Below are 27,739 nucleotides of genomic sequence, written 5' to 3' on the forward strand. Positions count from 1 at the left end.
CAAGGTGCAGTGTGGTAGAAGCCTTTCCCATCATCTCCCTGTCCGTACAGAGGCACTGATAGGACCCAGGGTCCCATAGGGGACAGATGAGAAATGCAAATGGAAGAGAGGAAGGGAAGCAAGGGAAAATTCTAGAAACTCCTCTGCCTTTCTTTGTAAACCCTTTTCCTTCCTACTGGGGGCTTTGTATTTTGTTGTTGTTGGTTTTTCATTTTGTTTTGTTTTGATTTGGTTTGGTTTGGTTCTGCCCCCTTCAGTGCAACCACATATCCATGCAGGACCTCATCCTTGTGGTCTGTGGCTCACAGCAAGAGGCTCAGCCAATAATGGACAAGGGACCCATGCTGACAAACCCCAGCATTCTTGTAACCTGGGGGTGGGATATGGGGTTGTTCTAATTTGAGACCGAGTCCTACCCCCTAGGAACAGTATATAGGGCATATTTGCAGGCTCCAAATATGCCGTGGCATATAGGGACAAAGGCCATGGACCAGGAACACTGGAGTTTGTAGGATAGTCCCTATCTTACAAAAGCATGGTCACTGCTAAGAAGTGTTCATGGAAGATCTCAGTGGAAGAGGCTCAATCCCCAGACTGCTGGGACCATGTAGCCATGGCAAGGGGAGGGGGGGGGTCCCAGAACCAGCTTGCTCCACCCAGGAGGATCAACCCTGGGGGCACAGGCTGAATTCTCACTCCGGTGTTATGTTCACCTAAGTCAGCTAAGGTACAGCCTTGAAGCACTTGTCACTCACCGTGATGCTACTGTCTTTCTTGCCCTTGTGGGAAGATGCCACCACAGCCAGGTACTGGATTACTTTCTTCGTGTTCTCTGTTTTCCCAGCTCCAGACTCACCTCTGAAAGACAAGAGTATGCTGACCCTACAAGCCAGGCAGGACCCCTGTAGTCATCACCACCACTCCCAGAGTGGGAAACCTGAGGCTCCTCCTGCAAGGGGCAGTAACTGGCTGTTTGTGTGTGCAGGTGCACATATATGTTGGGTGAAAGTTTACACACATATGCATAGAGGCCAAAGGTCAACCTCAGTTACCAGCATCTTTAAAAAAGAAAAGAAAAACAAACAAACAAAAAAACAGGTCTCCCTATGAATGGAACTCACCAGTTAGGCTGGGCAGTGAACCCCAAGGCTCCACCTATCTGTCCCCCCATTGTGAGCTTACAAGCACATTTACTCTGCTTAAATGTTTTTAACATGGGTCCTGGGAATGAGAGCTTAGGTCCTTGAGTTTGCACAGCAAACACTTACCCACTGAGCCACCTCTCCAGCCTTGAGCTTGGGTTTTTTGCCTGAGCAAATGAACCTGGGTAGACCCAGGCCTACAAACCAGTTTGCTCCTCTAGAAATACTGTAAGGAAGAGCCCAGAAGAGGAGGAAGAAGGAACCTGAACTCTGCTACAAAGGTCAAACTCTGGTCTGTTTAGCCCTGTCGCTAAGAGACATTGTTAGCGAATTGGACCCAGAAGACCTGGACAAGAAAGAAGCTTCCACGGAAGAAATAGAGTACCTTCCAGCCTATGGCAGAAACTCTAGAAAAAGGATGCCTTATCCAGTGAGTCACTGAGCCAAAGCAAGGCCCTCCATCCTCAGCAGAACCCTTCGAACACCAGGCAGCTCGCTGGTGATCTCAGGCAAGTACCAAAGGGTTTCTTTGGTTGGAATAATTTACACTAACGTGTATATAGCTGATAACTTCCCACTGTTGAGGGGCATACTGTTAGCCTAGGGAAGACTCTTTAGAGTGTGAGGGGCTGCCATCTTGAGCCACCAGATCACTGCAGAGTGACTTCTCCATTGACAAACTCCAGTACCCTGTCTGGCTCCCCATGTCTGCTGAGAAGAAAGGACCGGTCTCTGTTCACTTTTCTTCCAGATCATCTCCCATCCGGATTTTTTATTTTTTCCTTTCTTTGCTTAAATGCTCCCATTTTCTGAGCTCACTTCATATTTCATGACATAAGAGAGACTTTTTTTTTTTTAAGTCTGGAAAAAAATTCAGCCATGCAAAAGTCAGCTTGGGGGTTCTCTGGGCAGAGCCAATGACCCGGATGAGCACAGTTCTGCTCTTCTCCCTAAATAGAAGGAAAGAAATAATTTTCTCTGCTAAGGGAGCCTCAGTGGCTTCACTCAGGCTGGAAAGAAGAGAGCAGAAAAAGCCAGCACTCACTCTGAGCATCTGGCCTGGCTCCACAGAGTCTGCGGTCCAGAAATGACGTCTCACGTCAGCTTCCTGTTGTCCCCTGAACTGGGCACAGTTTGAATGAGAACTGTTATGCGTTGGTAGTGTGTCTGGGTGTGATCCCTATCAGGTGGAGGCGGGTCCGTGGAGGGGGGCGGGCCTTTGACAATCACAGCCTACTAGCTTGCTCGAGCTCTCCCTGTTGGCCGCAGAAGAGAAATGATTGGTGCAGGTTCCCCTGCCAAGGACTGACCCGTGCTGCCCTCTCCTTTCCCAAAGGACAAACTTATTGATTTTTCTAAACTTTGGTAAATAGAACTGACATTATGTGTGTGGTTGGGGTGCTCAAATCTTTACCTTCCTCTCAGCGCCACCACCTCTGTTTATGGAGGTAGGAACCATGGCATTTGTGTTACTGTGTGTGGGAAAGTCGGGTCCGGATGAGTCCCTAGCTCAAGAGCCACCCACACCCTCGCTGCTCTCCCACACAGGCTCTGCTCTCTAGTAATATTGATTGTTAACAGGTCACCTGGGACAGACCAGGCTGACTGAGGTGGGAAGAAGGCCCACGCGGAGTGTGGGCGGCACCTGAATCTAGGCGAGGGTCCTGGACGGAATACAAAGAATAAGAGAGCCTTCCCGATCTCGGGTGCCACTTGGGCAGCGGGCTCACACTCCATGTCACCACACCACAAAGGCCAGAGCCTCACGCTGGGGCCTTGGCAAACCCGTGCATCTCAGGAAGGACAGAAGTCAGACAAGGGCCAGCCAGGGCTCTGGTGTGGACTAAGCACCTGCTCTCGGGTCACTTGTACCCGCACTTCAGGGCCTTTAATCCTCCCAGCCATGCAATAAGGAACTTCCTGATTATTCTCATCTTCCTGGGGAAACTGAGGCTTAGAGACATTGAAGTAAAGTGCTCTAGTTCTAGGTACTCCTATGAACAGAAAATAGAAGAGGAATAAAATTTGAACTCAGGTCTAAATAATAAGTCAACCCATATTCTCCCACCTCCCACTCTTTCATTTTCATAAACGAGAAAGGGAAAGATAGAGGGACATTCCGGCCTTGGACTCTGAAACTGAAGTCATGGATCAAAGAACTAAGCCACTCAGTTATGTCCACCATAGTACAAATTACTTCAGCGGAGCTAATGTCAAAATGGATGAACTTCCCTGTCAACTGAAGGAGAAGGAGGTCAGGGCAGGGAGAGAAAATTCTCGCGATTCTGTCCCAGGTCCATGTCCTACCACCCTACGCTTCCCCATCTGGCCTTCATTCTCTGCTTTTGACATCAGGAGGGCACCAGCACAGACTCTGGGAACCCATCCCTTCCTGGGGTCCTCGAGGCTCAGCTATTTCCAAGTTTCTCTGATAAAAATAAATTCTTAGATGGCTTTGCCAAAGAATATGCCCAAGTCCCAGGCTCCAGGCATCTGAAGTTGGCAGGCTCTGGGTGGCTCCAGAAACATGCCTGTCTCTGCTTTGGTGACCCTGGAACTCTGGGTAACAATGTTATCCCCGTCTAAGCCCCTGCCCTGGTTCTGGAGGCCCCTGGCTTAGCCAGATGGAACTGGGTTTGTCATGACCCTTGGTGTGTGTGACCTGCAGAGGCTCATGGGGACCGCTCTAAGAGAATCCCTGTGCTGACAGAATGTTCTGGAAATTCTTAGTGACTTCTCATCATGGAACTGTACACTCTCACTTACATGATTTTAACACCCTAGGGCAGTTGTGTCTCTCTGAGTTATCACAGGCCTCAACAAGGAGCCAAACTGACTGTATACCCACAGCCCCTCCTAAGTTCCACCCCTAATGCAAGCTGGCTGTGTTCTCTGGTATTCATGTCCAGCTCCTACACAACTTGCAAAGCCCAGTTAGGCAGTACCCATTTAAATATTGTCTGGACTCAAAGTATTTGCCCCCTATAGCCCTCATTAGCTAAATGGCACAGGAGCTTCTGGGTCAGACAGTCTGAGTTCAAATACCCACTCAACCAGTCATCTACATGGCCTATGGTAAGTCACTTAACCTCCTGTACTTCTGCTTCTTTACCTACAAAATGGGTATAAGTCAAGCACTCCATATGACCACTGTGAAGGTTAAACAAGAGGACACAACACATGGAATGGTGACTGTCACACAGTCATAGCTGTTTTTCCTCCATGGCTGCTTCCTCCCTTACCCTTGCATGCTCTTTCTGTACCATGGTCTCCATCACTGGTCCTTGCACTAACCCACAAGCCCTGCCACATTTCTCCCCATTTAGGTGTGGAGTAGGCAAGTCACTTATGTACAGGGCTAGATAGCAGTCATTTCAGGCTTTGTGTGCACCCTGGTTGGTTTCTGTCAACTTGACACAAATCTAGACATATCTGGGAAGAGGGACTCTTGACTGAGAAAAAATGTCTCCTTAATTCTTGCCTTAAGTGGTGACTGATGTGGGAAGGGCCAGTCCATTGTGGGACAGGTGGTCCTGGTGCTATAAGAGAGCAGTTGAGCAAACCATGAGGTGTGCTAGGTTACGGTCTCTGCCTGCAGCAGTCCCTGTCTTAGGTTCCTGCCCTGATTTTCTCTGGTGATGGACTATGATGTGGAGTGTGATATAAAGTAAACACACACACACACACACACACACACACACACATTTTGCTCATGTTGCTTTTGGCGTGGTGTTTTATCACAGCACTAGAATGCAAGTTAACATAGCCTGTGGTGCCTCATTATACCTACTTGGCACTCCAATGAGAAAGTAGCTGTGGAAGCTGTGGAATCAAGTGGATTGCAGGTGTACTTCAATAAAACTTAATTTACAAAATATAAAGTGTCTATTGATTTCACAGTGCGACCTTCCTACGTCCTCATCCCTCAGAAAGAGGTCCCTAGTCCTGACACCATTCTCTCTAAGGTCTCTTGTTCTCTCTCATACATACACACACCACTTATAAAAAATAAATGTTACAAAATAAGACAAGTAAAGAACCTCCCACACCCTCCAACCACTTTGATGTTCTGCCCTTAGCACTTGAGGTTGAATGGCTATGACCAAAACCCTCTGAAACCATAACACATCAAAAAATCTTTCCTGTTTCCAGTTGGTTATACAAGATGTTAAGTCCCGGTGCTAGTAAAAGTAACTAAGTAACTATTACTCAGACTGGTGAGCTGGCCCAGAAGGTAAAGGCACCTGCAATCAACCCTGATACCTTGCATTCCATCCCCAGAACCCACATGGTTGGAGAGGAATAACTCCTGCGAGCTGTCCTCTGACCTCTAGCTGTACCGTAACACTTGTGCACCCCCACATGCACAAGAACTAAATAAATATAATTAAAAATAGAACGACTCCAGACACCCTTAAGCATTCAAGTGTACTTGTTTCCAGCACGTGTACCCTGTGACAGGGGTAGAACTGGGTAGCTCGGCTGTGACCATCAAAGGCCCCATGCTGGTGATCTTTGTCTTCGGTAAACAAGAAAGGAAGAGCAGCCTCACTTACGTGCACAGAATGGACTGATCTTCACGATCTGCAAACAGAGAGGAAACAGTGTGAATTAGATTGAGCCCTGGATCTAAGACTCTGGACCTGGCTCAAGATCCCCCACACTGGCCAGACTGGAGGTGGCCAGAGGCCAGCTATACTGGATGCTCAGAACACAGGGGCCAAAGTGAACCCATGAGGACAGACACAGTCCCTGAAGTGGCCCTTGAAAGAGTCTTGAGCCTGATGCACCTAGGAGGCCACAGGACCCCCCACCCCCCAGTCACACCAACTCTGGGAGACCCAGAGCCTTTCCTGCCCTTATTAGGTTATAGACTGGGGACACTTTGGGTTCAGGCTGACCAGGTGCCCTTGTGGCCACAGGTCTTTTTGCTCAAAGGCCTGGGGTATGTGTCTGAGCTTGCTGTATCAGCTGCATCAGCTGGGATGTGTTGTGGAAGACAGACCTGGATTGTAAGTACCAGAGCTCATCTCTTTTTTCTGGGGGTGGGGGACATCTGTCTCCATGTCACCCCTGCCATCCTAGAAAGCTATGCTAGCTGTTTTTATGTCAACTCCACACAAGCTGGAGTCATAGGAAAGGTGGGAACCTCAATTGAGGAAAAGCCTCTAAGATTTAGCTGTAAGACATTTTCTTAACTAATGATTGATGTGGGAGGGTCCGGCCCATTCTGGGTGGTGCCATACCCAGGCTGATGTTCCTGGATTCTATATGAGAGCAGCCTGAGCAAGCCAACAAGTAGCACCCTTCCCCATGGTCTCTGCATCAGCTCCTGCCTCCAGATTCCTGCTCTGACTTCCTTTAGCGATGTGGAAGCATAAGCAGATATACACATTCCTCCCCGTGTTGTTTCTGTCAGAATGTGTCATCACAGCAACAGCAGCCCTAATAAGACAGAGTTTCTACTTGGTTTGGGTGAGGGTAGCATAGAGGCCTCCCTCGCTTCCCTCTAAGCCCTGATTTCTGTCCTTCTGCCTCCCCCACATGTCTGTAAGCTCCTATGTAGGCTCTGCTCTCTGAAGTTGAAGGTAAGTGCCTGGTGTGTAGTACCAAAGACCCCCACCCTCTGATACAGAGGACACCATGAGACCAAAGATCAAGCAGGTATGGTTGACAGCTTCTACTCAGAAAGTGTCCCAGAGATCCAGCCAAGGCCTGGCTGTCCCTACCTATGAGGGACATGGGAACAGCAACCAACACTGTAACCAGCAGCCAAGAACAGAGACATCTGGGTGCTACACCTGATGGGCAATGCCAGAGGTAACATCTCTTACATCCCTTCCTTGCACCGTGGCCCTCAGCCTCAGTTTACTGCAGAACTGCTGGTCTGTGGGACACCATGCCTCCATTGCCAACAAGATGGTTGATGCCCTGTTATATTTTTTGAATGAATCATAGGATAGATGCACAGACAGATGGACAGATCAAAGGACAGATTAAGAAGATGGATAGATGGATAACAGAAACAGGAAATCAGGAATTTAAGACCATCTTTGGCTACATAGTGAGTACCAGGCCAGGCCAGTTAGGGCCACACAGTGAGACCTGTCTGAAAGAAAGAGTGTGTGTGGGGGGGAATAAAGGAAAAGAAAGAAATAATAAAGGAAGGGAGGGAGGGAAGGAGGGAAAAGAAAGAAGCCCAACACATTCTGATTGAGGTGAGGGTTGGAGGAACCAGAGCCCTATGACTAGAACCCAGACAACAAGAATGTCTCTGCAACCTGATGACCGGACAGGGTCTCATATAACCCAGGTTAGCCTCAAATCCACAGTGTAGCTAGGATGACTTTGAATATCTGGTCCCTTGCCTCTACCTCCTCAGTTCTGAGACTCCAGGTCCCCAGCACTCACTGTTTATGCAGCACTGGGGATGGGGCCTCATACATACCAAGCAGCCCCTTAGTTCTCAGAGCTGTGGCCCAGCCAGCCCTGACCTCCATTATTTTAATCAAGCAATGGCAGACCAGGACTCTCTTCTTCCATCTGACCTGAGGAGGGAGCCAGGCTTTCTCAGCAACCTGGAAAGGGCTAGGCCCTGAGCAGGAGAGATTTATAGGTCAGAGGCTCCTAGGCCTCCCAGGAGGAGGAGCAGTCTTAGTGCTATGGGCGCTGGCAGCTCTCTGGCCCAGGATGTTCCCATAGGAAACAGAAGCGTGGGAAGCACAGCTCTGGGCAAAAGAAGGGCTCCTTTTGGTCAGTTCCACAACTGACCCAGGGAGGTTGTCTGAACTTTCCATGACTGGGGCTTTCTATTTTCTCCCTAAGCCCAGTCTTTGAGAGAGCCAGGGAGGGGTTGGTGGGATGGCTCAGAGGGTAAAGGTGCCTGTGTCAAACCTGAAGACCTAAGTAACCTTGGGGTCCAAATGGTGGAAGAAGAGAACTGACTCCCACAAGTTGTCCTTTGAAATCAATAAATGTAATTTATAAATTTTTAGAGGGAGAGCAAGGCCTTTTGCCCCACCACACACCCCCTTGTCCACTCGGGTCCTTGTTATTCACGGCTGTGAAATTCACAGGACATTAACTAACTCAAAGCAGTACCTTTTGGTACTCAGGATAGTCACATCATATGAGTACCACCTGTATAGAGTTCCAGAACATTCTGTCATTCCCCAATAAAACCCTGTGCCCATCAGGCCATCACCATCCATCAGCCATTCCCACTCTCTCTCGGTACCCATGAGTTCAGTCTGTCTGTGTGCACATACATGTTGACCTGCTCTGGGTATTTCCCACAGCACCTCCTCTCGTGCCTGGCTTCTTCCATGTTTGGGAGGGTTATCTGATTTGTAATTATATTGCACCTTTGTTCTGTTCACAGCCAAGTAATCCTCCCTTGTATGATAGACTACATTTTCTTCATCCACAAATGGAAGGGTGCATCGTTCCAGCCTTTGGGATGCTGCTCTGGACTTTCACATACAAGTCAGATCTCATCTGAGAGTCAGCACCTCCATGATACCATCTCTGCCTCCACACCTCTCTATGGTTGGGACAGTGTCTGTCTGCTGCACACCTCACCTGCAGGGCTGCCCTGGATGGTGGTACAAGTTTCACATTGTCTGACTACAGGAGGAAATTGTTGGACATTTGTATGTTCATGAAAACAAATGGCCTGCAGATTGAAGAAAAGCATCTTGAGAAAGAAGTGTTTTTTCCTAATTCTGCAAAGGCTTCATGTTCTCCCTGGCTCCCTAATGTAGCAACTAACCTCCCCATGGTCATTGTTTAACCTGTTAGTTTTTCAGTACATTTTTGGAAAAAACGTACATGGCATATAGTGTTGTCCTTGTTTTTTTTCATGTTGGAAAAAAGATACATACAAAGGCCTATGTAGCATTATATTCACATTCACTTCAAAGAGGATCTGAAGATGTGGTATGTCCATTTAATGGGCTAGTCTCCAGCCATGAAAAGGGAAAGTGCCGACACATGCTCCAGCAGGCGTGAATCTTGAAACAACTACACCAAGGGAAAGAAGCTGGTCTCAGAAGGTGACTCATTCACGTTTTTTTTTCCACCTTACTTGTCCATAACAGGCAAACTTGAGTGCTTGCCTGGGGCTGGGTGAAAATGTGGAGTGACCTAAATGAGCACAAGATTTGGGGGGAGGAGGATAACAAATTCTAACTCAATTATACTGACAGCTCCATATCATGCACTAACGACCTGTGACTTGCATATTTATTTATCTACTTTGGTTTTTCAAGACAGGGTTTCTCTGTGCATATTCTTGGCTGTCTTAGAACTCTCTGTGTAGACCAGGCTCACAGAGATCCACTTGCCTCTGCTTCCCAAGTGCTGGGATTAAAGGCATGTGCCACCTTCCCTGTCCCCAGAATAAAGTTTTTAAAAAACACAATTAACTTTGTACTCCTTCCTTTTTGTTTGTTTGTTTGTTTTTGAGACAGTTTTGTAGCCCAGGCTGACCTCAAACTCACAGTTTTCCTGCTTTTACCTCAGGCGCTGCCACCACACTTCTTATACCCTCAGGTCTAAATTCTGCTGTACACTAGACCCTGGAAATACAAGCCAACGAAAACCTCTGTTCCTTGCTTCTACTTAGCTAATGGCAGAATGTGGGATCTGTGGTAGTTTTAATGAAAATGGCCCCTAGAGGTTCATATATTTGAATGCTTAGTCCCCAGTTAGTAGAACTGTTTGGGAAGGATTAGGAGGTGTGACTTTTTTTGAGTGGGTGTAGGTCACTGCAATCAGGTCAATTGCAGTCAGTGTAGTCTTGTTGGAGGAAGTGTATGTGGGGGTAGCTTTGAAGTTTCAAAAGCCCATACCAGGGCAAGTGTCTCTCTCTGCCTGCAGATCAGGTTGTAAAGTTCTCAGCTGCTATTCCAACACCATGCCTGTCTGCTTCCCACCATGATGATCATGGACTCACCCTCTGAAACTATAAGCAAGCCCCAGTCAGATGCTTTGTTTTATAAGAGTTGCTGCAGTCAGAACACTGACTAAACTGACTAGAGTCAGGTGGGCAAAGGTATGACCGAGGACTATAGCCACACCTATAGCCAGGACAAGCAGCAGTGCATTGACCCCGGGACGGTGGCTCCCCAGAATGGCAAGAAACTTTCTAGACTTTGTTTATAATTGAACTATATCAAGGGTATGTAGGCATGCAGAAGGGATGGGGGTCACATGGGGATGATCAGAGCATCTCTGGCCTGACTTAAACAGCTCAGTGGCAGGAAGAAGATAGCCTTGGCACCTGTGGGCCATGACAGCCTTACTGTAACTCAGCTTCTAGCTGAGGGTTTTGGGTCCTAGAACTGATGTGGGATTTCCCTCTGTATGCTGTGGATATCATTGGTTAATAAAGAAACTGCTTTGGACCTATAGCAGGGCAGAACTTAGCTAGGTGGGAAAAACTAAACTGAATGCTGGGAGAAAGGAGGCGGAGTGAGGGAGAAGCCATGTAGCTCAGCCAGAGAAAGACACCAGAATTTTAGCTGGTAAGCCACAGCCACAGGACAATACACAAATTAATAGAAATGGGTTAATTTAGGATATGAGTTAGCCAGAAATATGCTTAAGCTATTGGCCAAACAGTATTGCAAATAATATGGTTTCTGTGAGATTATTTTGGGGTTAAGCAGCCGGGAACTAACTAGAGGCCTCCTTACAACATGGGACCTCACCCCCATCATCAGTCTGTCCTGGTCTACCCTTCCTACCTGACCTGGGGGTTTGCCTTTGGATGTCCGAGTCTTATGATGTGCTTGGGAATGGGATAACAGCCCTGGGATCACCCCCTCGAGGCATAGCAGGCCAGGCAGGACTCCCTGGAGGTTCCCAGCCACCCAGACTATTTCAGTTGATCCCCAGCTGGAGTTCTGGCTGGCTGATTGCAGAGACTGAGCCTGCAGGCTACCAATAAAAGGAGGAAGCCAAGAATAGCTGGAAAAGCATCCCACGCTCCATGCCTCTCTTTCATTTTGAACCAGCCTGCTGTAGATATGTGAGAGGGAGGGGACTGCAGGCACAAAGAAAATGACTCTCTACTTCAGATCTTCCAAGTTGGCTTCCAGAAGGTTCTACACACTCTTGTGAGGCTAGTGCAAACTTGCCAATCCTGAGTCTCCCCTGATGCAAGGGCAGCTGGCAGCTAAGCTTCAGACATGGCTCAGAGTGAGCCTCATACTACCTGGAGCAGACAACAAAGACACTAAGACCCAGAGATGGACTCTACCCTAGATCCCTGTGGGCCTGGCCTTCCCCTCTTCCACGTTCTCTCTGGCAGACTGAGGTAGGCTATAGGTTTGCATTGGGCCCAGGGAGGCATTTTCTAACCCTTGTAACTGAACCATTGAGGCTCATCTGGGGCAGGGGACTCTAGTGGCCTCTTGGGGTGCAACTATTTCTTACCCCAATCTCCTGCCTCTAGCCCTAGGAGCTGCTCCCAGCTCAAGTTCATGGTCACTTCCCAGGAACCATCCACTGTCTCCTAGCTTAGGAGAGAGGCCCCAGGCTAGTAGTATTCTGAACCTCCCTTCTTTGCACTGTGGGACTAGTTGACTGGTGCCCCTGAACTAGACTGCGTGTGTGGCAGGGCTATGGCACATGGTAAGCCCTCAGGCAACTCTGGAGATGATTAGCTGGGAGACCACAAATTTTTCATGCTCCCTGGATGAGGAACATGCTGCCACACACCAGTATGGGCCCTCAAAGCCACTCTCCTGGGCAAGCCTGCTTCTCCAATTCAGAATTTGCTATTTATTCATAAATTTAAGAGTCTTAACTGCCTCCTGTCCCAATAAGAAGCTACAGACAGCAAAGCTTGTCCCATCTCCGCTTATATGGGGAAATCTAGTCCCTAAGTCTTCCCTTACAGTTCCTTACCAAAATCTGATCTTGTCGGCTCCCTGGTGCTGTAATTCCCGGCCTCCATTGAGTAGTTCTTTCTTGTCACCTCTAACTCACCCAGGAGGCTAACCTGAGTTACATATCGCAATTTCAACCTGGATTACAATGAGATCCTGTCTCAATATACCAAAGATGGATGGAGATGGGGAAAGAAAGAAGGATGGAAGGAGGGATGGATAGAGTAAATCAACAATTTATGTTGTTTTGTTTATGGAAGCAGCTAGATAGGTGAAGAGCAATTGTGCTCAGAGACTCAGTCAACCAGACACTGTACCCTGCTTGGGATAATGCTTTTGTAAACTGTAAAGATTTGTCACTCATATTGGTTTAATAAGACACTGATTGGCCAGTAGCTAGGCAGGAAGTGTAGGCAAGGCGATCAGACAAGGAGGATTCTGGGAAGAGGAAGAGAGTTAGTTGCCACCTAGATGCAGAGGAAGCAAGATGAAAATGCTGCACTGAGAAAAGGTACCAAGCCACATGGCTAACCACAGACAAGAATTATGAGTTAATTTAAGTTGTAAGAGCTAGTTTATTAACAGTAGTAAAGTAGTAGTTAACAGGCCAAACACTGTTGTAATTAATATAGTTTCAGGTCTGGGTGGCCGGGAAACAAAAGCGCAGTCTCTTTATAGTACCTTATTCTACTAGCCAGTCCAAACCAGACAGAACCAAGCATAGCCACAAACCTTCCTGGAAGCTGATCCTGTCTTGGAGACATGTTTGTAGGGTGCTAACTTTGAGTCAAACAGCCTGACACTAGACGGTCCGCAGCCTGAACAGCCTCTGTGAGGCACAGCTATTTCTTCATGGGAGAAACAGATTCAAACCTAGACTTTTCAGAAGCATGAAAAGCTCCTCTATGAGACTAGATTGAGAAAGCCTTGAAGCTTCCCACAACAAGGCTCAGAGCTGTTGAACCTCAGGTGCTGTCTGTCTCAGGGTCTCTCACAAACCCTTACGAGGAGCTCACTGATCAGGCTATCACGAATCCTCCTGTCTGCCCTGCTCTAGCTCTGCTATTACAAGCTCTCACACTTGTTTTTTTCACACTGTGTTCTGGAGTTCAAACTCAGGTCCTTGCTGTACTGGCTGAGCTACCTCCCACTTCATCACTGAGCATAGGGATCTGGAGTCAGACATGGCCATGTATGTCTGCGATTCTAGCCCTTGAGAGGCTGGGGCAGGGAGATTTTACACTCCAGGTCATTCTGGGCTACGTAGTGTGACTCTGTCATGAATGCAAGCAAGAGCGAGTAAATGAATGAAACTAGTGACCCAGAGAAGTGTTAGTGGACAGCAGTGACTCTGAACCAGGAGGCCAGAGTGCATGGCCATGGCCAACCCCTTCTAATCAGGTGTCATAGCCGGAGTCTCTGTGTCTCCCTACAAATCTCCACCTTACGGTGAGATGGGGCCCTTGGGAGGTCACTGATGGGATTGTCATCTTTATAAAATAAAAAAGCTCAATGAAATTTATTTCTCCTTGGACACAGCAGCAGGGATGCCATCTTTGAACAGAAAATAGGCCTTCACCAGACTGAATGGGAAATGAGCCCTCGCCGGAATATGAGCTTATGTGTGCCTTCATCTGGTCTTCCAGCTTCCAGAACTGCAGGAAGTAAATTTCTTTTGCTCATAATGGCATTTTGTTATAGTATCCTGGACAGATTAAATCTAAAACCCCAAATTGGTATCCAAGGAGGCTGAGGCAGAGTCTGATTGCCAAGAGAGTCTTACAGCTAGAGTGTGTCTCAAAACTAAAAATAGACCTGGAGAGATGGCTCCATAGTTAAGGGCACTGGCTGCTCTAGTAGAGGACCTGTTCCGTTCCCAGGACCCACATGGTGGTTTCTGGTACCTTCTTCTGGACTTAGTGAACACCAGGCATATGGTAGATGGACATATACTCAGGCAAAACACCCATACACATTTTTTAAAATTTTTACAAATAACAACCAAGACTATGACCTATGCCTGTCCCTTTGCCTCATTGCCCAGTTTCTTCTTTGGCACATCACCTATTACATGGCCTTCAAAAGAAAAGTCGCCAGGTTTCACTCTCAGCTCTAAGGCAAGTCTTTTGTTATGTGAAGCCCCCTAAAATTATCAAATGCAGAGGCTGTTACCAGCTCTCCAGGCCCAGGTTTGGTAGCGTCTGTTCTTTTCTCCTCTCATCCACAGACCAGCCTGTGGGGATTAGGTAGGCATGAGCCAGTTCCCCTAAGGCATACCAACCATAGAACAGAGAGACCTGCTTCCCACCTACTGTCCAGACTTATCTTAGTCTTGGAGAGGGCTAAGCTGAGAGCCCCATCTGTTTTATTTTCAGTCTTTGACAGGGTCCTCTTGGTGCTGATGAAGTGAGAACAGGGTACTTGTGATGACACAAGCCAGCTCCACACCTCCTCATCAGGTTAGAGTCAAATCTTATCTGCCTTTCACACCTCCTCTACTTCAGCCCAGGGACCCTTGGTGACCACCCACAGGGTCCTGTCAGAAGGCTTAGTGTACCCTTCTCACACTTCGCCTGTAATTTGCTGAGTCTAACTCTGGGCTCCCAAGTGTTCAACCTTCAACACTGAGATAAGAAACAAGACCCACAGGGACAAAAGGCCTTTTCTGAGCTGGGGCCAAGCACAGCTCAGTTCCACTGTTGGATCAGGCAAGCTCTAGAGTTCCTAGGAATCACAGGCTCAACAGTCTGACACTATCTGTTCTTTGGAAAGTTCTTCACTTCGAATCTCAAGCCCCATCTCTCAAAGGGGGTTGACAATAGTGCCTGCCCCTTGCATGTATGATCAGGGGACACTTATGCAAGCACACATACGCACATATACACACTCACGTACACTCATGCACACACACACACACACACACACACACACACACGAGGTAAAATTTGCTGTTTCCTCAAGACCAACAAGGTACATGTCCCTTTAAATTTTAATTTTGTTTTTATTTAGCATAAAATTATGGTATATGCACCATAAATTTTCAGGACTGAATTTTAAAGATAAGTGAGTTCTATATGCCCCAGGTTTCTGATAAAAGATTGAGAACACACCTTGCATATAAAAAGCAGGAAGCAACCATCCCCATGGAGCTGGGATGTGGCTCAGTTACAGAGTACTGGGCTAGCATGCATAAGATCCGGGTTCAAAGCCCAGCACTGGAAGGGGAAAAAGCCCACAGCAACAAAAAATGTTAGAATTCAGGCCAGACAGCTGCCTAGGCCACAATACAGCCTTCCTGTATGACTGTCTAGCTACCAGAATTCAGATGCCTGCATTTTTCATTCTGGAGATGAGTTTGCAATGTCAAGACATACCAAAGGACATGGTAGCTAGCTTCCTTACTCAATTCCCTGCTCAAACTATAAAACCTCCCCCTTCACCTTCTCCAGAGACCCACAAGGAGGTACATCTCCAGAACCCGTCATGCTACCATCTCTAGTGCTGAGGTTTAAGTTCCCTCAGAGCCCTTGTCATGCTGCTGTCTGTTTGTTTGTCCATGTGCTAATATATCTTTAGTAAACTTCTTACATCCAACAATCCATTAAACATGCCTTTAATCCCAGCATGAGGGAGAAGAGGCAGGTGGATCTCTGTGGTTTGAGGTCAGCCTGGTCTGAGTTTTTTCCGGGGTTTAGGGAGGTTCATGAAGCACGTTTTTTTTGGCTAACAGAATAAATAAAAATTAACTGGTAGAGGAGACTTGGGTATTGATGGAGGAAAACCTTGTTACAGTACTTTGTAGTTTTAAAAAGTCTTTCAAATGGGGTCTGAAAAATTGCTCCTCAGTTGTGAACTTGCTGCTCTTGCTGAGGACCCAAGCTCAGTTCCTACCACCATGTCCCACAGCTCCCAACCACTTCTAACTCCAGCCCCAGGGGATCTGATGCTCTTTTATGGCCTCCATGGAAACCTGTCCTCACGTGCACAAACCACCAAATAAACACCTAAATTAAAATTTTAAATTATAAATCTTTAAGGTGCTGGTCCTGGTGACACAGGCCTGTAATCTCAGTTACTTAGAAGGCTAAGGCAGGAAGATTATAACTTCAGGGCCTGTCTAGGATACAGAGTGTTTTTTTTTTTTAAAGATTTATTCATTTATTATATACACAATATTCTGCCTCGATGTATGCCCACACACCAGAGGAGGGCGCCAAATCTCAGTACAGATGGTTGTGAGCCACCATGTGGTTGCTGGGAATTGAACTCAGGACCTCTGGAAGAGCAGTCAGTGCTCTTAACCTCTGAGCCATCTCTCCAGCCCGGATACAGAGTGTTTAAGGCCAGTTGGGCAACTTGGAGAGGCTCTATCTCAAAGGAAAAGTGAGAAGAGGGCTGGGGGGGTGTAGCTTGGGGCTAAGAGTACTGGCCCCACATAGCCGAGGCCCTGGGTTTGATACTCAGCACCACACCCCCAAAACAAAATAATTCTTTGGGAAAAAATCCCCACCACTGTAGAACCACATAGCTTGATGACTCTGCACACGGGAATCCCATTGTTCCCTCCTGATTACGCCAAGACCAGGAAGGCCAAAGATTTACTAACTGGGCACACCTGACCCCGAGGATGAACCGTCTACAATCCAGATCTAGAGCCTGAGGCCATTAATGGCAAGATTCAGTTAACAAGTATAGAGAGATCAGAATGATACAGTATAAAAGACCAGGACCTTCCATTTCGGGAGCATATGAGGGGAGCAGGCCCATATAGTAACACCAAGATACAAAGTGACGCAATTAGGACACAGCTCAGTGCTGGTTATGCTATGTGGCACAAACCCTGCATCACGCCCCTTGAGGAATGAAAATTACTCTTAAATGTAGCGAAGTGAGCGGGCATGGTGGCATGGGCCTTTAAGCCTAGCACTCTGAAGGCAGAGATAGGTGAATCTTCATGAATTTGAGGCCAGATCAGCCAGGGCTACACACCAGAGAAACCCTGTCTCAACACCCCCACCTCCAAAAAAAATCTAGTGGAGTGTGTGGTCCCCAAGGAAGTCCTTTTCCCAAGGTCAGGCATTTGGATAAGGACCTCAGTTCCCTCAGGGGCTTAAGGAAAGTTCCTGATTCAAACAGCCGTGAGACCATTGAACTGTAGCTTATCATGTGATGCGTAAACTGCCATGGCTAAGCCACTCAATTAGTTGAGTTACTTTCAACCAAAATCATGTTCACCAAAGAGGCTTTTGAGCTGCTTTCCAAATACACTTTCATCCAGGGGACCAGAAACGCGATAATACAACACAGACTGAATTCTAACTTCAAGACCTAGTGGGGATTTTCCCACTTTGGATAGCGCCATCCTTTGCAGGGCTCCCCCTGCTGGTCCTTGGGGGAATGGCAGGCTCATGTCTGGACGTGAAGTTCCTATTACAGCTGAGGTCTGGCAAACTGTTGATAGCCTGGGGTGCTTCCACCTGGTAGCTCCATCTTCTAGGCATTCCTGCCCTCAAGTGCTGCCAACAGAGCTCTTCTCAATCCTCAGTTCAGACCTGTGTCCCTTTGAGTTGACAGTCCCTGTGGAAGGACTGAGTGTGCCTGTTCCATGAGGCCCTACCTGGTTGTTGCACCTGCTTGTGTTAACTGTGGTCTCTAGCTATTAGCCTGCACAAGTGTTCTCCATATTGTCCTCCTGTCCATGAATCACTTCCAGTACTATACATATGAAAGGCTTAGGACAGTGTGTTCAGATTTGAGAATATTTGCAAATTCATAATGAGGTAGCATGAACCTGGAGGCCAAGTTTCACATGTCTTCTAGATACTATCTGAATTTTTAAATATTTTATTTCTTAGTAAGTCAGGACGGTGAGGGGTTGGTCCACCCACTGAGACAGTGTGCCTGATCTAATGGGAGCTCACCAAAGCCAGCTGGACTGGGACTGAACGAGCATGTGATCAGACCAGACTCTCTGAATGTGGCTGACAATGAGGGTGAACTGAGAAGCCGATGATAATGGCACTCTATTTGTCTCTACTGCATGGACTGGCTTTTTGGGATCCTAGTCTGTTTGGATGCACACCTTCCGAAGCCTGGATGGAGGGGGAGGGCCTTGGACTTCCCACAGGGCAGGGCACCCTGCCCTCTTAGGACTGGAGAGGGAAGAGGGACGGTGAGTGGAGGAGCGGGAGGGAAGTGAGAGGAGAGGAGGAAGTGGAAATTTTGAATGGTATTATTTATAAAGCAATAAAAAAAGAAAACCTAAATACTAAAAAAAAAAATTTTATTTCTTTAATTGTGTATGTGGTGGGGGGGTCAGTGTCCACATGTGTGTAGGAGTCCATGGAAACCAGAAGGATTGTTGAATCCTGGAGCTAGAGTTACAAGACTTTGTGAGCTGCCTGACCTAGGTGCTGGGAACCAAACTCAAGTTCTCTGTGTTAGGAATTTTCCTAATGTGAGCTCTCTGCCTACACAAAAATCCCAATCAAGCCAAATCACAACAAGCCAAATTAAAAAATATCCAGGTTTAATGGGATTCCTGTGCTCTCAGGTGGCCCTGAGGGTGACCACGGTGTGTGTGTGTCTGGGTGTGTGTGTATATACACACACGACCACGTGATTCTCCTTTGAGACCTATCTTAAAGCTATCTTAAATACCCTGTGGGAGTGGTCTGGCATGCTGGGGGCTGGGGACTACGCTCCCAATTTAACATTCTGGAAGAGCAGGAAGTGTTCCTAATAACTGCTGAGTCATCTCTCCGATTCTCAAAGCTCATTTCACATGATATTTGTTTGTTTGTAGTCAGGATCTCTCTTGGATGTCCTGCAGCTCTTCATGTTTATCAGACTGGCCTGGAAGTCACAGAACTCTGCCTGCCTCTGCCTCCCAAGGGCTGTAATGGTGATCCCACACACACCTGACCCATGCAATATTTCAAATAACTTTGCTCATTAACAAAGTTTCACAGCCTAGAATTTGCAATGAAATTATCCCAGATCGGGCTGGAGAGATGGCTCAGTGGTTAAAAGCATTGCCTGCCCTTCCAAAGGTCCTGAGTTCAATTCCTAGCAACCACATGGTGGCTCACAACCATCTGTAGTGAGGTCTGGTGCCCTGGAGATACACACAGACAGAATATTGTATACATAATAAATAAATAAATATTTAAAAAAAAAAAAGAAATTATCCCAGATCTTGGAGCATTTTAGATCGTGGATTTCAGAACTGGTGATGTTTGATCTGTGCTGCCTTATGTTTAGAAAGGATTTTGTTGATTAAGCACCAGACTTGCTTTGATGTAGGATGTAATAGTTCATTTAATTCTCACGTCAGCCCTAGGAGCTGAGTCACAGACCTCTTGGTTTGGATGCATTAGACAGGATCTCATTTTGTAGCCCTAGCTGGCCAGAGACTCGCTTGTGTAACCTAAGACAGTCTCAAACTTACAATCATCCTCTTCCATCTCCTGACCCATCACGGTCAGAACCTTCTTATGGATCCCTTTTTACAGAGAAGATACAGGGGTACAGGACATTCACCATCTTGTTTAAGGTCACATAGCACCCCCTTGTTAGGCACATGCTAGTAGAGGCAGTTCTGCCCTGGAATGCATGCTGTAATTGACATGTTGTTCTGCCTTTTCTGAGGAGGTGGGGTGGGGGGAAGTTCCTCCTGAAAATGCTAATAAAAGTCAGTGTGTCATTCACAGGAGGTCAAGGCTGTACTGATGGTGACAGAAAGTAAAATAGCAGGGGTGTACACGCTAATTAGAATTAGCAGGGGTGTACACACGCTGATTAGAATTAACAGGGGGTACTCTGAAGAGGTGTTGGCACAGAAAAGGCATGAGGACATTTTCTAGAATACTTTATTTACATCTTTACCTGGATGGTAATTATTTTACTGTGGTCAGGTATAAAAATTAACTTCACTGGGACTCTTCAATTGACACTTCCCCATTCTTCTGTTGCGAATCTACCACTTTGTCCCAGTAGAAATGTAGGAGGCAGCCATGATAAGCTAAATATGAACAGATCACCCAAAGGAAGTTCTTTACTATGTTCTATGTACTAAGTTCTAGCCATAGATAAGTTTAATGGAGGCCTGAGTCTCAGTAGTTTACCCTGAAGCAATACCTGGTTACAGAAGAACCACAAACTGAGATTACCTGAGCACCACCCAAGAGCAGACCATCCAAAGGAAATACCTAATGTTCCAACCACTGTACAGAGGATCACCTGCCAGCACACACTCACCAGGACACCCCTGGACAAATGTCAGCCAACCAGGGGTCCTGAACCTCAGATATCCCTCACCCCCACCTTTACTACTATAAAAACCCAACTCTAATTGAGCTCAGGGCTCTCCATTTATTCCAATACGCTGGACACATGGAGAGACCGAGTTTGCAAACTTGCATAAAATAAAGGCTCTTTGCTTTTACATAAGGGACTCGGTCTCCTTGTCGGCTTTTGGGGGACTTGGCGGATTTGGGCATAACAGAAACACTCATTCAAAAGTGTCAACTGGGTTGAGAATCCCAGACCCCAAAACCCCAAATCTGAAACTTCTTTAGTCCATACCATAAAGTCACAAAGGGAAATTCCATTTGAAAAAATGTTTCTTCATGTACAAAATTATTTAAAATAATGTCAAAAATTACCTTGAAACTATATAAAGTAGAAATGAAACATGAATGAATATTGTTTTTAGAATTGAATTCCAGTCCCACAAATTCTCATAATACATATATGAAAATATTCCCAAATCGGGGGAATGGTAAGGTTTCAAATTGATGGCGGCTCTGGTCCAGACATTTCAGATAAAGGAGTCACAAGCTGCCACACCTGAACTTGGAGTGTGTGTACAAAGGCCCTCCATTGGTAAAGCCAGCACAGCAAGGCTCACAGAAGTGCCGCAGAGACTCTTAGCCCCTTTCACATACAAGGAAGTTGGGACTGTGGAAAAGACATCTGACTACAATCCCAGGGGTAGAGATTGGTAGGTGGCAACCCAGGTCCACAGCTTATCCACAGCCTGTCCTCAGCTTCTTCCTCTCTGGCAGCTGGCTAGGCCAGGGCCTTGGAACAGTCACAGGGATGGCAGAAGTCAGAGAGGGCAATGCCCGTATTTGCTCAAGCCCTGCATCCCCGCCCCTCCTTGCTGCAGACTGATGTTCCTTTTGTTTTTGCCCTTTTTTAGTCATGGCCCTGCCTGCCAAACTCCACATTCCTGATGGGGACTCAGGCAGGTGGTGGTGGGGACTGAGGCTGAGCCCTGAGGTGGTTCTCAGGCCTGGCAGGCTCACCTTGCAGCATGCTTCTGTAGGCTGTGTCAGCAATGGCGTAGATGTGGGGTGGCATCTCGTGCCTCTTCTTGCCCTTGTACATGTCCACGATCTTTTCTGAGTAGATGGGTAAGTGCTTGTAGGGGTTGATCACCACACAGAAGAGGCCGGAGTAGGTCTGCAAAAGAGAACCAGGCTCAGTTCTGGACTTTTAGATGGGTGGGAGAACTCCCACACCCCAGTCAGCAGCCTCATGCCATAGTGGGGGAAACTGAGGCTCCTCAGAAACTCAGCAGGAGTCTTGTGGAGAAGGAAGAAAAAAGCAAGATTGAGTTGTTTCCCAGCCACGTGTGGTTGAGTTAAACCAGTTTTCGGCTCCCAAACCCACCACTGTCCTTGTCCTCCATGTCACTGAGCCTCAGGAACTTAACTTGTATGTCTGTCTGCATATGCTCATGTGTGGGGTACACATGTACATGTGAGCAGGCATGTGGAGGCCACAAGTCTCCAATTCCCTCCTCTTTAGTGTTTAAGATGGGCTCTCTCACCAGTTTGATTAGGCTAACAATAAGCTCCAAGGATTCCCGCCTCTGCCCTCCTAGCATCAGGGTCAGAGGAGTGTAGTCACTACACCCACTTTTCTCCATGGGTGCTGGGAGCTCAACTTGGGTCCTCATAAATGAATAGCAAGCACTTTACCAACAATCCAGCAATCCCCAAATTCTTTTATCTATCTCATTTTTATTTTTTATTTGATTAAAATATAGACTGCTACTTACAGAGTACCAGTGGGCAATGGTAGCACACACCTTTAATCCCAGTACTCGGGAGCAGAGGCAGGTGGCTCTCTGAGTTCAAGGCCAGCCTGGTCTAAAGAGTGAGTTCCAGGACAGCCAGGGCTAAACAGAGAAACCCTGTCTCAAACAATAAAACAAAACAAAATGAATAATAATGACAATGTGGTTTTTAATTTTTAACAGAAAGAGTCAGTGATAAGATAGCTAACCACAAAAGCCTGAAGAGAAGGGATAACGTGTAGGCAGTAGGACTGCCCTAATCTTATATAAAAAGGGGACAATGTGATTGATGCTATCATTTATTGAAGAATCTTAGAAGTAATTTAATAATTTAGGAATTTAAATTTTTTAAAGATTATTTATTTATTTATTTATTTATTTATGCAGTATCCTGCCTATAGGCCAGAAGAGGGCACCAGATCTCATTACAGATGGTTGTGAGCCACCATGTGGCCACTGGGAATTGAATTCAGGACCTCTGGAAGAGCAAGTCAGTGCTCTTAACCGCTGAACCATCTCTCCAGCCATAATTTAGGAATAATGACAAGTGAGAGGCACATATCTCAAACCAGAGGAGCCACTGAAAAGAGTAGCAATGGGTGCTAGCCCGCAGTAGGGAGGCTGCATCTTACTATGTATAGCATGTTCAAGGGTGAAAGGGAACAAAGGCTGGGGGTGTGGCAGTGGGTAGAGTGTTTGCCTAGAATGCTCAAAGCCCTGAGTTTTATCCCCAGCACCACATAAAGTATCTGGAATCCCGGTACTCAAAGCATCAGGAGTTCAAAGTCATCCTCAACTATAAAGCAATTTTGAGGCCAACCAGAGCTACATGAGATCCTTAAAAAAGAAAAGGTGGTGGTTAAGTGACAAGGAATAAATGTGAGAAATAACAACAAAAATCAAAAGCAAATTCCACGTGCTGCTCTTCACAGTTGCGCGATTGGTGAGGAGAAAGGAAGGACTACTGGGGTACAGTGGCCTCAAAGGCCCAAGTCCTTCCTGGTCAGGAGAGAGTGGAGCAGTGACAGGAGACCTGCACCGACCAAGAGGAGTGCTGGGGTGACCATGGTGATTCCTGGGGTGCTGAGTCTTAAAGGATCAGGGGATTGAAGGCTCAGGGCAGAGAGGGAGGCAGCAGGCAGCACATGGGCTGTACCTGGAACAGTCAGAGGGAGGAGGCATCTTTGGAGGTCAGCAGGGGCCAGGACAGGTCAGGGCATTCTCTGACCTGAAAAGGCCAGCTGCAGTCACCTCTACACACCTGAGCTCCTGTTCTGATCTCTTCAGCCCCAACCTAAGACTTGGCAGATAGCAGGTGCTAATTAAATGCTTACTAAATGACTGCCAAGGTTAAGTTGAAGCCTCCCCAAGGGTAGATGCAGCTTGCCTTTGCTGTACGTCCTAGAGAACTTGAACTGCACACAGTAGGTGTTCAAAGGACCTTCTGTGCCACGACTGTTCCTTCCTATCCCTGACATACCCAGACTCTCAAAGAGTAGTGTCAGTAATTAATCATCTTACTGAAAATCATCAGCCAGGCTCTACCCCAGAATGACGTCATTTATGTATGGGACACTACCACCATCTCCTACCCCAGTCTAAACCCCAGGCATAAATGACATCATTCTGACCGCTCCTGGGTATGCTTGAGGTAGTTTATTGTAGGTACAAGGGAGAAAACAGACAGAGGAATCTGGAAGGGTCCAGACTGAACTGGGCTGTGAGAGGGTAGTGGGGAGCAAGACAGAGGAACAAGGAGCCAAGAAGCCAGGAGACCTTGAAGCAAAAAGGACGTGGAGCCAAAATGTCTAGGTCATTTGGAAAGAGCAGGCGGGGGAAGGGCAGCAAAGCTCAGGGGCTAGAGAGTTTAGGGTAGGAGAGGCACGCCAGCCCCACCTGGGATGACCCTTTAGCAGGAGATGCTGGGAGAGCCTAGGGACAGTGGCTGCCTTGATATGTTAAATACACACCTTGGCTAGCCAGTTGTCCTGAGTCTGAGACCTAACAATTTCCTTGCCTCTCCTTTGGAGCCCAACTACACAGCAAGCACTTAATCCACACTAGAGGCAAATGTGAGTCTGCTCAGCTGGCAAATCCTCTAGCGCAAACCAGGGTCTTATGTCCAGGACAGTCTCTCCTGATGCTTGCTTGAGTTCAGAGGTCCCAACATAACCTCCCTTCCCGTGTCCCAGTCAGGCATCTCAAAGCTCAATGCCACCAGCAGGTCCCAGCTGGAGTAGGATCTCCTTTTTTGTGACCGTATTAGGAAGCAGGCCTGGCTGCTCCTCATGCTTTATATGGTCAGCCACAGAGCACAGAGCAGAAGCTGCTCCCAAGGCCTTGGCCTCAGGAAAAGAGGGTTGGGAGTGATGGGGAAGAAGCTGAGGGACAGACATGCCAGGGGACAATCTCAGCTTTGCCTCATAACCTACTAGATGTGTGCATGGCCTAACCATGAACCTCCTCTTCCCTCCAGAGACTAGTTGAAACCCTGTATTTTCTATGAGGTTCTCCGTGGCATCTGCACTTTCTGAGTAGCTGTGCTGAAGACAGACACCTCACTGAGAATGTACTTCTACTGTGTCTGGAGCCAATGACATCTGGGCAGTGTGTTAGTGGGGCAGTCTTGCTGGGCAGTCTGTTAGTGGGGCAGTCTTGCTGGGCAGTCTGTTAGTGGGGCAGTCTTGCTGGGCAGTCTGTTAGTGGGGCAGTCTTTCTGGGCAGTCTGTTAGTAGGGCAGTCTTGCTGGTACAGTTCATGGCCTCAACAGGAGATCCTACTCTGCTATGAAGAGAACACACACAGATACAAGGATACGCAGAATGTGGCCTGCGCTGCCACTTTGAGGGAACAGAGCATGTTCTGCATTTATTAAAATGTATAAAATAGTGTCCAGGACTTGTTAAACAACAACAACAAAACAACCAGGAATTAAAAATAGTGGGATCACACCTATAATCCCAGAGCTGGGAAAACTGAGATGGTGAGATGGAAGGATATCAAATTTGAGGCTAGCCTGAGCTGAGTAGTGAGATCCTGTCTCCAAGCAAATGGTGGGCCAGTTTCTCTGAGGGTGGGGGTGAAGAATAAGAAACTGGAATGAAACAGAAGGCTCTCTGTTCCCTCCCACAGCTTTTTTTACTAGCTGTGGCCCTCAGCTATCAGTAGGCCTAGATCTGACTAGACAGGTACTGACGGAGGTAGAAGACCACAGTGCAGCCGCAAAAGGAGCAAGATGCGTAAGGCTCAGGGAGTGGAACTGTTGTTAGACTCTCGATCTGCACAGATGACCCGGTCAATCACATTTGTCCCCAAGATAAAGGATTGGGAGTTAAAAATGGGAAAGGACTCTTGCTTTTGGAAACATATGCCTTTCTTTTGGGAGTGTATGCAACATATGTGTATGAGTGCATGTGTACACGTATGTGCATGTATGTAGGGCTAGAGATCAACATATGTGTATGAGTGCATGTGTACACGTATGTGCATGAATGTAGGGACTAGAGATCAACGTTGAACCTGCGACTCACTGGCTGGAACCCGGTGAGGTCCTGGGATCCACCTGTCTCTACCCACCCAGTGCTAGGGTTGTAGAGGTACACCACCATACCTAGCTTCTTATGTGGGCACTGAGGATCCAAACTCAAGTTCTCATGCTTGCATGGCAAGCACTTTTCCCACTAAGGTACCTGCCCAGCCTCAACATACACATTTTCAATAAAGTTTTGAGGGATAGCCTTGTAGCATCTTTAAAGCCATAAGGTTGTAAGAATTAATTTATGAGGCTCCCCAAGAGGTGGCCTGCAGTTGTCATCTTTCTTTCTATGCTCTGGGGCACTATGGAGTGACTTCTTCCAGCGTTCCTACTCAGGAAAGTCCCTGGCACATGATAGGCCCACAGAGAGCTCCCTCCTCTCCTGTAGTCCCCTCCCGCGTATCCCCCAGTACCATGTCTGGAACAGAGCTGACTATGTCCTCTGTGAGAAATTACAGAGAGGTCTCGGCCACTGACAATGTACAGAAGAGCCAGGGTGTCTGAGATAGATCAGTAGGCAGAGCTAGGTAGCAGGTAGGCTCCACACCCTGCAGGAGTCGTGCAAGGAACCCATCTCAGAAAAGGCAGGCCAGCCCTCAGAACCTTCTAGATGCCTTCTGAAAGGCCCTTTGTTTAGGACGAATTCAGTAGAAGAACTCTATCATTAAGAAAAGAAAATCAGACAGCCTCCTGAGCACACCCTGTCAGCAGGAGTCCAGTCACTCCTGGCTCTCAGACCCATGCTGTTTTTATCTTATCCTGGGCAGAAGTTTCTGTGAAGTGGTTCATTGGAGCAGAATCATACTCGGCAGCAGTATCATTCTTTGGCCAAGAGGATTGAATCTAATCCTCCCAGAGAAGCATGACAGGGTTCTGAAGCATCCAGTCAGTTTTAATCTATTTCTCTCAGGAATTTCCCAAGGCCTGTTGCCTCCCGATTTCCACCATGTCATAAGATTGTGAGGTGAAGGGAACATGCAGGCCCATCTCTGTCCCCACATAGTGGTGACACATCTTGAAGGGAGTCTAGAATCCTAGCGCCCAATACTCTATTCAGCAAGTACTCCTAATTTAGAAAAAAAAATGTAGGGTATTTATTTTACAGTCCACAGGGAGCCTTTTGTCATTTCAAGAGGCAAACAGTAATAGGTATATCTAACTTGCAGTCCATGGGCCGTGTGAGTCCCAGAATAGATATGAACTTGGCCCAACATATCTGTAGGCGACAATATTTTGCCACATTGTGAAAGGTTGGATGCCTTGAGGGGGTGAAATGAGATGTTGAGGTCATGGGAGTATCCTTTTTCAGAGGATGTGAAACGGACCCAACAAATGACCAGTGATAGCCAGTTACAGCAGACACAAAAGCAAGAACAAGACTGCTGGCATCTGCCATTAAGTATTCGTGATCTCTTTCTAGAAAGAGCTTCAGTATAGACTTCCATGATCCCTCACCATCCAGAAAGAAAAGAACATTTGGAGAAACAGAGAATCCCAAAGGATTTACCAGCACCTTCAGAGATGAAGGTGAACAAAAGAGTCTTTGACTGCCAGGCAGTAACTATGGGAACATCTGTGTCCTTTGTGTACTGAGGATCTGGTCCAGTCCACAAGGTACCTGGGTACCTCCATTAGGTAGTTAAGGCTAGAACGTGATAGTGAGAATATTTTAGAATTATGCCATCTGGTAGAACAGCTGTTAAACTCATGACCTGTGGCCAAGATATAGCAGAAAAAAATGATCTCATAAATATTCATGTTTGAAATGAATCCCATCACTTGGGAGGCAGAGGTAGGTGGATCTCTGAGTTTGAGGCCAGCCTAGTCTACTGGACAAGTTCCAGGACAGCCTGGGATACAAAAAAAAAACAACAACAACAACAGCAAAAAAAGCAAAAACCCTGTCTCAAAAAAATTAATGAGCCAATGAATAAATAAATAAATGAACTCACATTTCAATATAGTTAAGAGGTAAGTACCCGGAGGCAGCCATGTTGGAGAGTGTGACTACGAGAGGGTCCTTAGAGCCCTAAGTCCATCTGACACGGACGCCTCCGTGACTAGAAGAGGGTCCTTAGAG

General features: G+C 47.1%; 1 protein-coding gene across 4 annotated transcripts in view; it reads right to left on the reverse strand.

Annotated features, from left to right (window-relative positions):
- Positions 1–27,739, reverse strand: part of Myh11 (myosin heavy chain 11) — a 100,331-nt gene that overhangs the window by 59,407 nt on the left and 13,185 nt on the right. For all 4 annotated transcript variants that reach the window (XM_005350355.2, XM_005350354.2, XM_005350357.2 and 1 more), the window contains exons 3-5: positions 21,349–21,505; positions 5,699–5,726; positions 756–858 (exon numbers count right to left, since the gene is read on the reverse strand). In XM_005350355.2, coding sequence (XP_005350412.1) covers positions 756–858; positions 5,699–5,726; positions 21,349–21,505 — 288 coding nt within the window. The remainder of the gene's footprint in view (positions 1–755; positions 859–5,698; positions 5,727–21,348; positions 21,506–27,739) is intronic.

The sequence above is a fragment of the Microtus ochrogaster genome, chromosome 7 (genome assembly GCF_000317375.1).
Source record: "Microtus ochrogaster isolate Prairie Vole_2 chromosome 7, MicOch1.0, whole genome shotgun sequence".
NCBI classification, from domain to species: domain Eukaryota; kingdom Metazoa; phylum Chordata; class Mammalia; order Rodentia; family Cricetidae; genus Microtus; species Microtus ochrogaster.